The sequence below is a fragment of the Hylobates moloch genome, unplaced genomic scaffold (genome assembly GCF_009828535.3).
Source record: "Hylobates moloch isolate HMO894 unplaced genomic scaffold, HMol_V3 SCAFFOLD_2, whole genome shotgun sequence".
Classification (NCBI taxonomy): Eukaryota; Metazoa; Chordata; class Mammalia; order Primates; family Hylobatidae; genus Hylobates; species Hylobates moloch.
In genome coordinates, this window is record NW_026652277.1 from 115,003,861 (window position 1) to 115,018,006 (window position 14,146).

At 35.1% G+C, this 14,146-nt stretch overlaps 1 protein-coding gene across 6 annotated transcripts in view; it reads right to left on the reverse strand.

Annotated features, from left to right (window-relative positions):
• Positions 1 to 14,146, reverse strand: part of MMS22L (MMS22 like, DNA repair protein) — a 165,732-nt gene that overhangs the window by 98,003 nt on the left and 53,583 nt on the right. For all 6 annotated transcript variants that reach the window (XM_058435413.1, XM_058435410.1, XM_058435414.1 and 3 more), the window contains one exon: positions 13,189 to 13,698. In XM_058435413.1, coding sequence (XP_058291396.1) covers positions 13,189 to 13,698 — 510 coding nt within the window. The remainder of the gene's footprint in view (positions 1 to 13,188; positions 13,699 to 14,146) is intronic.

Here is a 14,146-nt window from a genome sequence, read left to right on the forward strand (position 1 = left end):
TGACAAAATCATTCATCTTCCACCCGCTGGCAAGAAATAATACTCGCACTCACTGTATTACTTTTCAAGATAAAAAAAAAAAAAAAGTCCTGAATTTTCATGATGTGAGACATTAATTTGCAGAAAGCTGAATTCCCTTAAACCCCCCTGTTGCTATGAGCTCACCAGGGGGAAATAGGCCTTAGGAGACTGAAATGGAATAAAGAAAATTGCTCCAGCTTTCTTTTCATTTTAAATAAGCCTTAAATCTGACAAGAGATACCCTAAAGAGAGAAAAATATATATCTTGTAAGGTAAAGAAGAAACAATTGAAATTAAGAGTTTCAAATGCTAGTTTCACTCCTTGTTTGTCCTCAATTTCTTAAAAATATAAATAAAATTTCAAACAGCAGTTACTCACCTTTTTCCACAAGGCGGATGACGAAAGCTAAGAACTGTTTCCCATAGACAATATAGTGGCAACAGTAAATTCCTATCATAAAACATGTACTCTGATGCTTTCTACAAAACACATCTTAAATAGCTTTAGCGTAACAGTAAGATGGTGAGAATAGCTAGAAATATTTTAAAACTATAATGAATCTATTTTTTTCCACAATTTATAGTGCCTTGAGGTTTTGTTAATCCAAAAGTAATTAATTATGGGAATAATTAAGATTGGTTTCCTTCCCTCCCTGTCATATCACATCATTAAAAAAAAAAAAGTCTGGTAGCTTATTCTAGTGCATTTATTGAATGTAAATGCTGAAATTTTACTTGTTTCCCAAGCACTTCTCTTTCATAACCAAAAGCCACAATGCCAGTTTATCTTACTGAGTTTCTTTAAACTAGGTCAATGTACCGAAGTCACAATTTTAGGTGTTTTTAACCTATTCCATAGTTGGAGAAGAGTTAACTTTAACAAATCTGTTCACTAATGAGATTTGCCAGTCTTCAATATACTTATTATGACAGCATGTCTTTGGTTTAAGAAACAGCACTGTGTGGTGCCATGAAAGAGCACAGTAGTGATGTCTTTCTACAAACTCATTGCTGAATTTCATCTAAAGCTTCAAAGATCTGGGTGGTCTAAACATCTATAGTGAACCACGGGGTTCAGACTAGGAATCACAGTGACATAAATAAGATTGGGAAAAGTAGCTTTTGCCTCATCCCAGCATCTTTTGATTTATTGCCATTTGCTAAAGAGAAATATTCCAGTGGCTGGTAAAGAAAATAATAATGGCACTTCTATTCCCTAAACAACTGAACTGATCCACTTTCAAAGGAATGAAATGCTTTCTTTACAGAGTATATTTATTTTTTCCTTCTCCTTTTACCCAATGTTCTTCACTCCAGTTTCTGTTTTACGGTGTTCTTTCTCCACTCTTATGTTTTCTTTTTCCTCTGTAATTATGAGAAGACAATTTTCTGGGTTTCAATCCTAGAAAAATCATATTACTGGTAACTTCAAATTTTGGTAATAACTATAAATCAGAAATCATAAAGCTCTATTCTATTCTATGCTTCTTGAAAGTAGGAGTAATCTTGTAAAAAATCTAATATATTTTTATTTTTAATTCATTATTTATTTATTTATTTATTTGAGGCAGTTTCACTCTTGTTGCTCAGGCAGTGCAATGGCACGATCTCGGCTCACTGCAGTCTCCGCCTCCCAGGTTCAAGCGATTCTCCTGCCTCGGCCTCCTCAGCCCTCGAGTAGCTGGGATTACAGGTGCCCACCACCACGCCCAGCTAATTTTTTGTATTTTTAGTAGAGGTGGGGTTTCGCCATGTCGGCCAGGCTGGTCTCAAACTCCTGACCTCAGGTGATCTGCCTGCCTCAGACTGCCAAAGTGCTAGGATTACAGGTGTGAGCCACTGCACCCAGCCAAATAAAATCTAATATAAAGCTTCATTCATCTCCCACGTTAATTATATAATTATTAGGAACTGGGGTTAACTATCAGCTCTGACCTAGATTATAACTATAGATTACGAAACCAGGGGCATAGCAAATAAAAAACCAGAAGACTAACAAGGGTGAGGAACGTTTGTGGAAGCATTGATATCTTTTCTTTGTAGCTAGTATTTTGAATTTCTCACAGATGGGCCCTGCTGTGATTCCATTTTCTTACGTTGTGCTGGAGTCACTCAATAGGCCCTTTCATTACAGAATCTTCAGTTCTGAGAAATTTTCTTAAATTGTTTTATTGATTATTTCCTTCATTCCATTTTCTAAGTTCCCTCTTCCAAATGCCTTCCTTCCACTCTAATCCCAATAAAGACAATCTGTACTTGTAGATTCAAAGTGTTCCTGCAGACCCAGCCTTGACAGACTGGTTCCCAAATGTCTCAAAAGGAAGGTAAAGGCTCAAAGGCCCCACTTGCTGCACCTGTTTCCATAGTTCAGTGGAAAAAATTCAATGATAACTAGTGAATTAGAAAGATAAAATAATAATAGTGATCCAGAAAATACTAAGGTAAACACACTGAATTTTTCAATAACACCAAAAACCTTTCAATTGGGAAGAACAAGCCTCCTATCATCCTCTAGAGGTCCCTTCTACCCACGGGTACTTAGGAGACAATAAACACAGATGAAATTCAGATTATGCATTAAATCCATATCCTGCCTGCATGGATACTGTTGTCTGCTTGCATGTGGACACTGGCAAGAACTGTTGGATAAGCACATAAAATTTCAGGACAAGTATAAACCATTATCAAATAGTATGAAATGGTGAAAAAGTGATGGTTTAAATAAACACAAGTTTATTTGTCCTTCCTCTCTACCATCTTAGTCTTTCATGTAAAAAATACATGAGTGCATACCACATATGCTTCATGTGACTGGTTCACTGATATATCCTAAGTGCCTACTATCATAGTAGGCATTCAAAAATACTAGTTAAATTTGTTGAATAAATTGTTTTTCATGAATATGTCTCCCCTTTAGAAAATAATTACAACACAACGTAAAAATAAAGTACATTAGAGATTTAGTAACTATTCAGGAAATTCAACAGGAATAGAGATTATTCAAGACTGGTGTATTAGTTGGTTCTCACACTGCTATACACCCTAGACTGAGTAATTTATAAAGAAAAGAGGTTTAACTGACTCATAGTTCCCCATGGCCAGAGAGGCCTCAGGGAACCCAAAATCATGGCGGAATGTGAAGGGGAAGCAAGGACCCCTGAATTGAATTTTTTATTTTATATTCACTGATTTAAACTGTCACACATAGCTAGTGCTACCCTACTGGACGGCAGAAATCTTCACATGACAGCAGGAGGGAGAGCTGCTAGCAGGGAAAATGCCAGATGCTTATAAAACCATCAGATCTCATGAGAACTCACTCAATATTACAAGAACAGCATGTGGGAACCACCCCCATGATCCAATCACCTCTCTGCATTGACACATGGAGGATTATGGGTCTCTCCCTCAACACGTGGGGATTACAATTTGAGATGAGATTTGGGTGGGGACACAGAGCCAAACCATATCAACTGGTAACACATGGATAAGCATACATTTCTCTTGAAATGTACAAGCATGCATTTCAAGAGAAGCTTGACATGAAGGATAATATTATTCACATAAAAATGAAGAAAAGATAAATGAAGAAAACCAACATGTATTGAACATACTGAAAGCTTATTATGATTCATGTTCTGGATAGGTGCAGCATCAAAGTCAGTGCTATCCCTTGGCAAATCTTTCTGCTATCCACTACATTAGCCACTAACTAAATACAGCCATTGAGGACTTGATATATAGCTGGTGTTACAGAATAGTTGAATTTTTTATTTTATATTCACTAATTTAAACTGTCACACATAGCTAGTGCTACCCTACTGGACAGCAGAAATCTAAGCAGATGTTCATGGAAATCCTATGAGGTGGATATTATTTTACAAAGATGCAGCTGAAACTTAGAAAAGATTAAGTAACTTCCTAAGATTTTACTGTTGGTAAATGAAAGAGGGTGATCTGCACTCAGGTTTACTGACCTTAAAGCTCCTGCTTTTTAATACTATGTTTTGACAGCAGCAACTATCAGACACTACTAGAGGTTCCTTAAGAAGCAAAGGCAAAAAGCACAACTTGCTGTGTGCATAAGTCTCCTGCCTGGAATACTGGCTCCTCCCATATACGATGCTCTTTAATTCCATCTCTACCTCTCATCGACGTACTAACTTCTGAAAACACTTTCCATTCTCCTCAAATACCTCTAGTTTTTTCTTTTTCTATACTCTGCCATCTCATCCCTATGTCTACTATGACCAACACTGACCACTTCTGACTCTTGATTTTGACAATTACTTCCATTCCCCCAACTTAACCTTTTTCTAGGCAGTGACTCTCACACAACATGCTTATTCAGTCCTCGGCTTCAGCTCTGCTATAATAGTCATGCTCTGGCCTGAACCCTCAACTGGGTTTGACAAGAGGTCAAACTTGTCAATTTTGACCCTCGACTTCGTTGGACAAGAAGATATAAATAAAGGTAGAAAGACTTGAGGATTTCTTGAGAACTAGTAACTCCATCTGACTAAAGGAGAATCACAAGAAAAAGTTGCAGATGAAGGTAAAAGAACATTGTGGATGGCTTTAAAGACCATGATAAGGAATGTGAAATTTTCTACTGTGTCTATTAGGGTGTCACTAAAGGTTTCTTTTTAATGTAATGAAATGTTCTAAAATTGTGGTGATGGTTGCAAAACAACTATGAATACACTAAAAACCAATAAATTGTATGGTATGTGAATTATATCTGAATAAAGCTAGCGAAACTCTATGATATGTGAATTATATGTCAATAAAGCCATTAAAAAAGATAATCTGAGGAAGGAAGGCATTGGAGGCAGGGTGATTAGGCAAGTAGTATTAATGTTTTAAAAACAGAGGTAATGACATCTGTGAGAATAAAAGAAAGAAGATAAAAGGAATTCACCAAAGAAGACACACCCTCCCCACCTTACCAAAGGAATCAGCTGGTTATAAAAAGAAAGGGTATACATATATATCACATTAGTACCTTTAAAAATTACTTTTTCTACAGCAGCACTCAGTAATACAGCATTACAATTTCCAATGGGTCCACTGCAGTGAGGCAATGTTGTTTCCTACAATTCTTTGTTTTTAAAGAAAACTATTCATTACACACTAAAACAACAACAACAACAACAACAACAAAACTTGCTCAATGGTCACTATGCTGTAAGTATTATATTAGGAATGGGTAAAAAACCATCCAAGATAAGACCCCTGACACACACACATACACACACACACACACACACACGTCCATTGATGTTGCCAGGCATAAAGCAGAACGAAGAAATGATTATGAGTTCTTTTGAAAACAATACTTATGATGATGATAGCACTATCTAACATTCATTGGACGCTTACTGATACGCCAGGCAATTTGCTAACTGTGGTATATTCATTATTGCATATAATTCCCAAAACATTCTAGTGAGGTAGGTGGTATTATCCTCATTTTACAAATAAGTAAGTCAAGATTTTGGCACATAAGTTTTTCCTCACATTATTTTAAATGAATCACTTTATACTTATTTAAGGAAAACTCGTATCTATGTACCAGATTTAGATGGGGACTGAAAAAGTGACCCGAATACTAATTCCTATGTGTGAAAAACTAAGGAGATAATCTGTGTTTCAGCAAAAGACAAAAAAGTGGAACTCTGCAAAGCTAATACACTGAGTAGTTTATATTACTGCATAGGATTATAAAATATGTAATAGAAATACATTATGCAAAATTCAAGCCTGGTAAAGAGTAAATAAGGTGAAAATACTAATTTATAGTATATATCTAAATACTCAGCTGAAAGATATATAAAACAATTAGGAAAAAAAGTTTTTCTTCATATATTTTATATTTTATACATTCCTGAAATACTAAGATTTATACTGCATTCCCTTAGAGATACCCATGCTTTCTCTGAAGGAACAAAAAATGGCAATGGATCACTCCTAGTAAGCAACAATATCTCTATTTGGTTTTTTCAAATAAAAACTGGTAATAGATTTTATTTATTACCATGGGGGCATACTCATGTGTTTCCCAAAAATTATTATTAGAACATTGCCTCAAAATTTCCATCAAATTATATATAATGAAACAGCAGACATTTTGAGCAAACTATAGAAATAACTCATTTGATTAAAAATCCTGTCCGGTTTCAAATTTGTTTGTTGTAAACTGTTAATAATTAAAAGCTGTAACCCATTCATACTAATAGAACACCCAATAACAAAAGGAAGAAAAAGCTTGCATGCTGTCAAAAGTATCATTTCTATTTTTCCTGAAATATTATGTAAATTATTTGGCATATAGCAGCTCCTCAAGTGAATAGTTCCTCTTGTACCTCCTTTTCTGCCTAGGCAATCCCCAGTTCTCTTACAGAAGCAAAGAAAAACCAAAAATCTTTGGGGAGAATAAATAATACCATACCAATAAAACTATTAAGCATAAAAATATTTGAAGAGAATAATAAACCGTTTTTCTCTACATGCTCATACACAAACACTTCAAATGTCAAAACAGTTATATAACAAGCAGATGATCTTCTAGCCTTATAGGGAGAGAAAAAAAGGAATTTAAAAATATACATATTTTCAAAATGCATTTTGAAGCCAGGGAAAATAACCTTAATCTTTGAAGAAGTTATAGTTCGGCACATGGCATCCCAAAAAGGTAATTATCGCTTTTGAACTATTTCTTAGTCTCAGTATTTAGCATTTTAGGCAAGTTCTCAACTGCCTTTAGATATTTTTGAAACTAGTCTCTCGTTTAATACAAAACAGGATGTCAGTTGATCAATATCCATTTGGCTTAAATTCATAAGTCCACAACCTCCCTTAAGTGGTAGAACAAACAGGTAGAAATCCTGAAAATGTATTGTTTCTTTTTAAACTCCAAATGATATTTGCAGATGCCAAAAGGCATTTTGAAATCACTCACCCTTACTTCAGTAAAAATGAAAAAGGGGGATGGGGAGGAGGGAGAATCTCATGAGGCCTTGTATGTCAAGTTTTTGCCCAGAGCTAATTTTCATAGCTGTGTTATAAAACCCTGAAAATGGAGGTTTATAATGGAAATGCTGACAGACCCTTAACTATAGCAGCATGAATGGATATAATTAAAGGAAAGCTTTTGGCTACACCTAACTCCACAAATGAAAGACTGCCATTTTTATATTAACCTCAAATAACAGCAAGTGAGAACTTAAAATGTGATTCCAGAGAGGTAATGTGAAATGTTAAAGATGACTACTAAAACTATTTGACATTCGAAGTTTTAAACATAGGCATTTAGTTAACATAACCAAGTCAGTATTTTCATAATGCTACTTAATCAGCAATAAAGAACGCTCTGGTGAGCCATCAGCTCCAGTTAGCAGAAAGAAGCATATGAAGTTATTATTTCTTAACAGCCTAGAGGGAACTGCTTTTCTCTTTAATCAGTGATCTTAGTTCCTTCCTACCTATAATTTCTCTGTCATACAGTTATAAAACTATTACCCAGTTCAACACACACATGCACACACTTTACACACACATTTTTGCAAGGACTGGTACCTATTCCCACCTGAATTTGAAAACAGAAGAGATAACTAAGGTAAAGTATTTCTTTCTTTCCCTTGTCAGAGATGCAGCCAGGAATAAATATCAACCTATATAATCCATCTTCCTTACCTAAACCCAAATTCAAATAACTTAGCTCTGCTCTTAACTAAAGGCGGAGGGGGGAAGCTTATGCTTTAATTTTTAACAACTATCCAAAATGTTTTTGACCTAGTAGTATTAACAGTATATGGCATATCTTAAAAACTACTATGAAAAAATCTTCAATGAAGTTCCAGATTTGGGGTTAAGAAATTAGAAATACATCTCTATAACTGAATACCTAAATAAGTTTTTCTTGTTTCCTCTCCAACTCTTCCCCCCTTCTTTCTTTATTTTTAAAGTAAACAATCCTGAATGATCTCTTGGGCCCATCTTCAACAAATGCCAAACTAAAAGCTGGACTGCCTTGATAATATTTGCCTTAGAAATGCTAAAAATTGATGGGATAAAATGAACCTATCCAAGTCACAGTTCCTTTAATTACACACAGTAATCTGTTTGCAAATTACTGAAGTATGTTAGTACCTAAAATACAATAGCATTAATAAAGACTTGCATATTGCTGCACTATTTTTATTCATACATTGAGCTTATACTTCTATCTGTTAAAACTGCTGATTTGGGCAATATAAGGTGAACATGATTTGATGGGTTTTTTATGGCAATTGTTTTCAATCATAGTTGATAGCATAAGACAAAACCAAAACAGACATTTGTGAAAGGAATCAAATGTTATCAACATAAACATCTGATCCTTTTTGCACAGGCTAATCCTGAAGGCCAATAGCACAACCCCTATCACCTACTCACACTCCAGAGGATAGCAAACTACAAATTGAATCCAGGTGCAGTTAAAAGAAACTCTTCCTATCAATGTAAACTTAATTTCACTTTATATAATTGTCAGTCTTCATCATCCTTTTTTGATTTCTACCTCTGTACTTCTGAATAGTGTCCCATAGACTAACAGATACATCATAACTCACAATATATTTGTAAGAAATATTTTTCTAACACTCCTGAAATAACTTTGGCTTTAATGCTAAAGGATTTCTACTAAATTGAATTTAAAGAGCAAAAACTTGTTTTTATCACAAGAAGTGAAATTTAGAAGGTTGGAATAGTGCTAAAAAATCAAAGACAAATTATTATAAATAAAATGTGATATACTTGTCTCCACACCTCTCAAGTCATTTTTTCCAACTGACTCATTTAAAAAAAAAAAAACTTACAAAATAAAAAGAAAGTAATCAAAAGTCCCCAATAAGCAACTACCCCTTTTTCTGTAGCAAAAACAAAATGTAAAAGCACTCAGAATTATACAAATAGTGGGAATAATTTCAGGTTTGCAAGTAAGTTTGCAGATTTCATTCATTCAATTATCTCTAATCTCTTTTTTTTTTTTTTTTTTAAATGTAGTGGTATGGTTAGTTTTGGTTTAGTTACCTGTAAACTTATAAGGACAGTATAAGCCATTCAGGTGATGGTTACACTAAAAGCCCAAATTTTACCACTACACAATATATGCATGTTACAAAACTGCACTTGTAACCTCTAAACCTGTAAAAATAAAAAGAAAATTAAATAAGTTAATTAAAAAGATAGTGTAAGAAGGCAGCTGTGGTATAGTTGGTTAAGAATCTGAGTGTTCAGTTCTGAAATTTAAATGTGTTATTTTAGATGAGCCACAAAAAAGTCTCCATGTTTCCATTTTTTTCACCTATAAATAGGGGATGGCAGGATTAGTAAAGAATAAAGAAGACAGTATTTATAAGCATTAAATCTTTCAAGAATATAAGAATTATTCTTGTGTTTCTAGTTACTATTTTTAAAGAATTACGTACCAAGAAAAGTTCCAGTTAGGAGATTCAAGACAAGATGAAGTTGGTGAATGAATGTGCAATAGAGAAAAGAGTTTCTCTCCTTTTTGCTCTCTTTGTATTTTTATTTTTAATGTCTATCCAGCCTTCAAATTAAGTCTAAGTCGCCTATTACCAAGCTTCAACTGACACTGTTAACAAACTTCTGTGTTTCATTTCATACCTTTTTTTCTTTTTCTTTTTGAGACGGAGTCGTGCAGTGGCGCGATCTCGGCTCACTGCAACCACCGCCTCCTGGGTTCAAGCAATTCTCCTGCCTTAGCCTCCTGAGTATCTGGGATTACAGGCACACACCACCATGCCCATAACTTTTGTATTATTAGTAGTGACGAGGTTTCGCCATGTTGGCCAGGCTGGTCTCGAAGTTTTTTTTTTTTTTGAGACGGAGTCTCGCTCTGTCACACAGGCTGGAATGCAGTGATCTCGGCTCACTGCAAGCTCTGCCTCTTCAGGCCATTCTCCTGACTCAGCCTCTCGAGTAGTTGGGACTACAGGAACCCACCACCACGCCCGATTAATTTTTTGTATTTGTAGTAGAGACGGGGTTTCACCGTGTTAGCCAGGATGGTCTCATCTCTTGACCTCGTGATCCGCCCACCTCGGCCTCCCAAAGTGCTGGGATTACAGGCGTAAGCCACCGTGCCCAGCCTTATTTCTTATCTTATAATGCTTTTCTAAATACACTCCATACAATGATGTAAAAATGAGAATGGAAGCTTTTTCATACATTATCAGTGAGAGTAAAAACTGGTACAATGGGTTTTTTTTGGTATGAAATTTGGTAACATCTATTCACACTTAAAATGCACATACACCAATTCATTCTTAAGAATTAATCTATAGGTATACTTCCACAAGTATACAGAAACACATTTACAAAGATGTTAAATAAACATAAACTGGTAAACAATACACATTTCCATTATTAGCAACTGGATAAAGTTTGGCACATCTATATGATGAGACAGTAAGTAGTCATTTAACAGAATTAGGTAGGTTTTCATGTTTTAACATGAAAAACTGTTCAGGAAATATTAAATAAAACAAGGAATTTGCAAAACAAAGATCATCTATTTTGTGTTTTAAATACACAACTGGGCACAGTGGCTCATGCCTGTAATCCCAGCACTTTGGGAGGCCGAGGTGGGTGGATCACCTGAGGTCAGGAATTCGAGACCAGCCTGGCCAACATGGTGAAACCCTGCTTCTACTAAAACATAAAAATCAGCTGGGCGTGGTAGTGTGTGCCTGTAATCCCAGCTACTCAGGATGCTGAGACAGGAGAACTGCTTGAGGCCGGGAGGCAGAGGTTGCAGTGAGCCGAGATGGCGCCACTGCACTCCAGCTTGGGTGCACAGAGCGAAACTCCGTCTCAAAATATATATGTATATATTCTATACACATATGTATACATTCTGTATACATATATGTGTATATATAAAAATACATATATACTGTGTGTGTGTACATATATGTATGTAGGTAGGAAGGAAATATCTGGAAGGTTCTATAGAAACCATTTTATTTCTATGGATTAGAACTAGAGCAATGTATCTCAACATTAGCACTGCTGAAGATGGGCGACATAATTCTTTGTTGTAGATGCTGTCTTGAGCACTGAAGAGTGTTTAGCAGCATTTCTGACCTCACTAGTGCTGTTCCCCTAGTTGTGACAACCAAAAATGTCTCCAGGCATCCAAATGTTCCCTGGGGGACAACTCACTCTCAGTTGAGAACTACTGAACTAGAAAATGAAGAAGTGAAGCTAAGGAGACAGATTTACTTGTCACTTTATATCTCTTTTCTCCCCCATTTCTACCATGATAACATATTACACAAACAATATAAAGATAATTTTAACAAAAACCAAAAAGATTGCCAGAAATTTTTAATTAACACATTAAATTTAAAGTACTTGTAGGATACGAACCTTTGAGGAAAAAAAAAAGAACTATGTAAGAAGCAATATAATTGTTAAAAAGAATTAAAAAGGACTTATCTATCTTCAGAAAAGGCAGAAAGATATATGGATTCTGCCACTTTTTTCCCCACGACTGCCTCTTCTGAAGATGCCCATACTCTTTCTTCCTTTCTTATTCCTATGCTCTGACATCTTTTGGGGACTATAGTTCTCCATCACCAGGATGGCTTAGACCAACACCCTCCTCTTCCTTCTTGTTTTGTATATTCAGACAAATATATAAAGACAAACCAAAACTGATATTAGGAACATAAAACTTTCTAATTTTCCCAAGAAGCACAAGGAATCACTTAACATTTGTGTAAAAACTGAAGAAATAAAACAAAGTTGGCATTTGGAAGAAGTATAAAACCTGCCATGAAAACACAGCATAGAATAAAATTAAGCTAGTAATAGAAATAAATTTGATAATGAATAAATTTCCAAAATGTGGAAATCTTGCCAAGCTTAGTACCTCTGAAAAACAGATGCAACATTTGTAATATGATATTAGGAGGAGGGAAGTAGTCTGTTTATCTTTGGACATGATTTCAAATACAATCATTTTCTGTGACAGTGAGTAACTATACTGAGTGGTAGTATTTAACTTCTTAAGAACATGTACTTCAAAGGTAAAACTGCTATGTGAAAAGGGCCTAAAGGCAATAAATATCATAACCATTGTTCTTATCCACATCAAGTTTGTGTCTGAGTGTATTTAACATATCTGCACAATTTAAGTGGATCTGAAAAACAGTACGTTGTATATAGGTGACTGGTGTTATTAATAGAATTATCTATGTTAATTTCAGAGTAAACGGGTTTATTTCGAAGAATTTGATGCATCTAAGGCTATGACTTTGCTGCAAAAATTTAAAGAAAGTCACTTTTTAAAAATGGTGTAGTGTGGCCAAAACTTCTTTATGGGCACAAAATTACAAATGCTTCAGTAAAAGCCACCTCAGACATGAGCTCATGATCTTGCTCAGAATATCTGTAACGTATCTCTGGGTAATAATACACTTTTCTGAGAGGTAGCAGGAGAAAGAAGGGCTAAGGGAAAGCATGGCTCTCGGACTGCACCAGAGCTGCTCTTGACTTTAGTTCTGCATCTTGTGTTTGCATATAAGCTTTCTTTTGAAAAGCTGTTGTTTGAAAAACAGCTTGATAACTACAGGTTGAGCCTCACTAATCTGAAAATTCAAAATCCAAAATGCCCCAAAATTCAAAACTTTTTGAGTGCCAACATGACACTACAAGTAGAAAATTGTATCTGGCCTCATGGGATGGGTTACAGTCAAAACTTTGTTTCATGCACAAAATTATTCAAAATGTTGCATAAAATTACCTTCAGCCTATGTGTATAAGATGTATATGAAACATAACTGAATTTTATGTTTAGACTTGGGTCCCCTCCTCAAAATATCTCATTATGTATATGCAAATATTCCAAAATCTAAACAAATCCAAAATCCAAAACACTTCTAGTCCCAAGCATTTCATATAATAGCATTTTAGTACATGGATATATTCAACCTGTACTGATTTATGCCTATGTAGAAAACTAAATCCTTCCTCTACATTTGGATTTCATGTGCATTTGTATATATGTGTGTATGTGTATATATAACTTTAATATAAAATCCACATAAGTGATTATATAAAACAAATCATAAATTAGCATACGACTGAAAACCATACCTGATTCTGGCCAGAACAGCTTGTAGAAAGCTCAATACTGTCCTAAGTTCAGATTCTCGGCATGCTCGCAGAAGCATACTAAATCCATCATTAAGCAGTTTTTCATGGGAAGGATACAAGCAATAGCTGGTCTCAAACACTTCTTGAACACCATCAATGTATATGGAAAGAAGTGTCCAGATAGTCTGTCTCTGTACCATTTCCTCATTCTTAGACACCAAGAATTCCTTTGCTTTCTCCCGGAAAGCACATGAAAATTTCTCAGCCAAAACACCAATGTCCAGATTTTTCTGGGCATACATCAAGAGGAAGGCCATGTGACCCTTCCAAATGAGGGCTCTCTGAGACGTTACAAAAGTAGGCTTGAGGAAATTCAGGAGGTCTAAAACATGACTTGCAACATCTTCTACCTCTGCAACAGCTGCTAACAGTAGAAAAAGGCTAAAAAAGTTCTGTAGACCAACTTCAGTTAGTTCTTCCATTCTTTTTTGATGGAATTTTGAATATATTCTGTAAAACATTAAAAAATGCTTTAATAAAATTGTTTCATTCACAAAAATCTGTATCTCTTAAAAGGAAATTTGTTTCAATATTCCTAACAATCTCATTAAATGTTAAGCTAATTCTTCATTTTGATGCTGCCTTGTCACTTTTTTTACTTAGAAAACACATAATGGCCCTACCTTGAAATTTCCCAATGATGCAGCAAATCACCTGTAAGTGAATCAGAGGATTCAATGGCTTTCCCCAAAGGACAGTGGAAATGTTTTCATATAGTACATGGCTTTTCCTTTTATTCAAGTCCCCCATCACCTTTCTTTTCTTATATTTATTAGTAAATAAGAAAAAATATATAATCTTTTAAGTACAATCTGATATGCTTTTACAGAGATCTTAACAGGACAATTTAGTGTAACAATTTTCCTTAAACTCTTTTCTCCCTGTACCCCCTCACGAA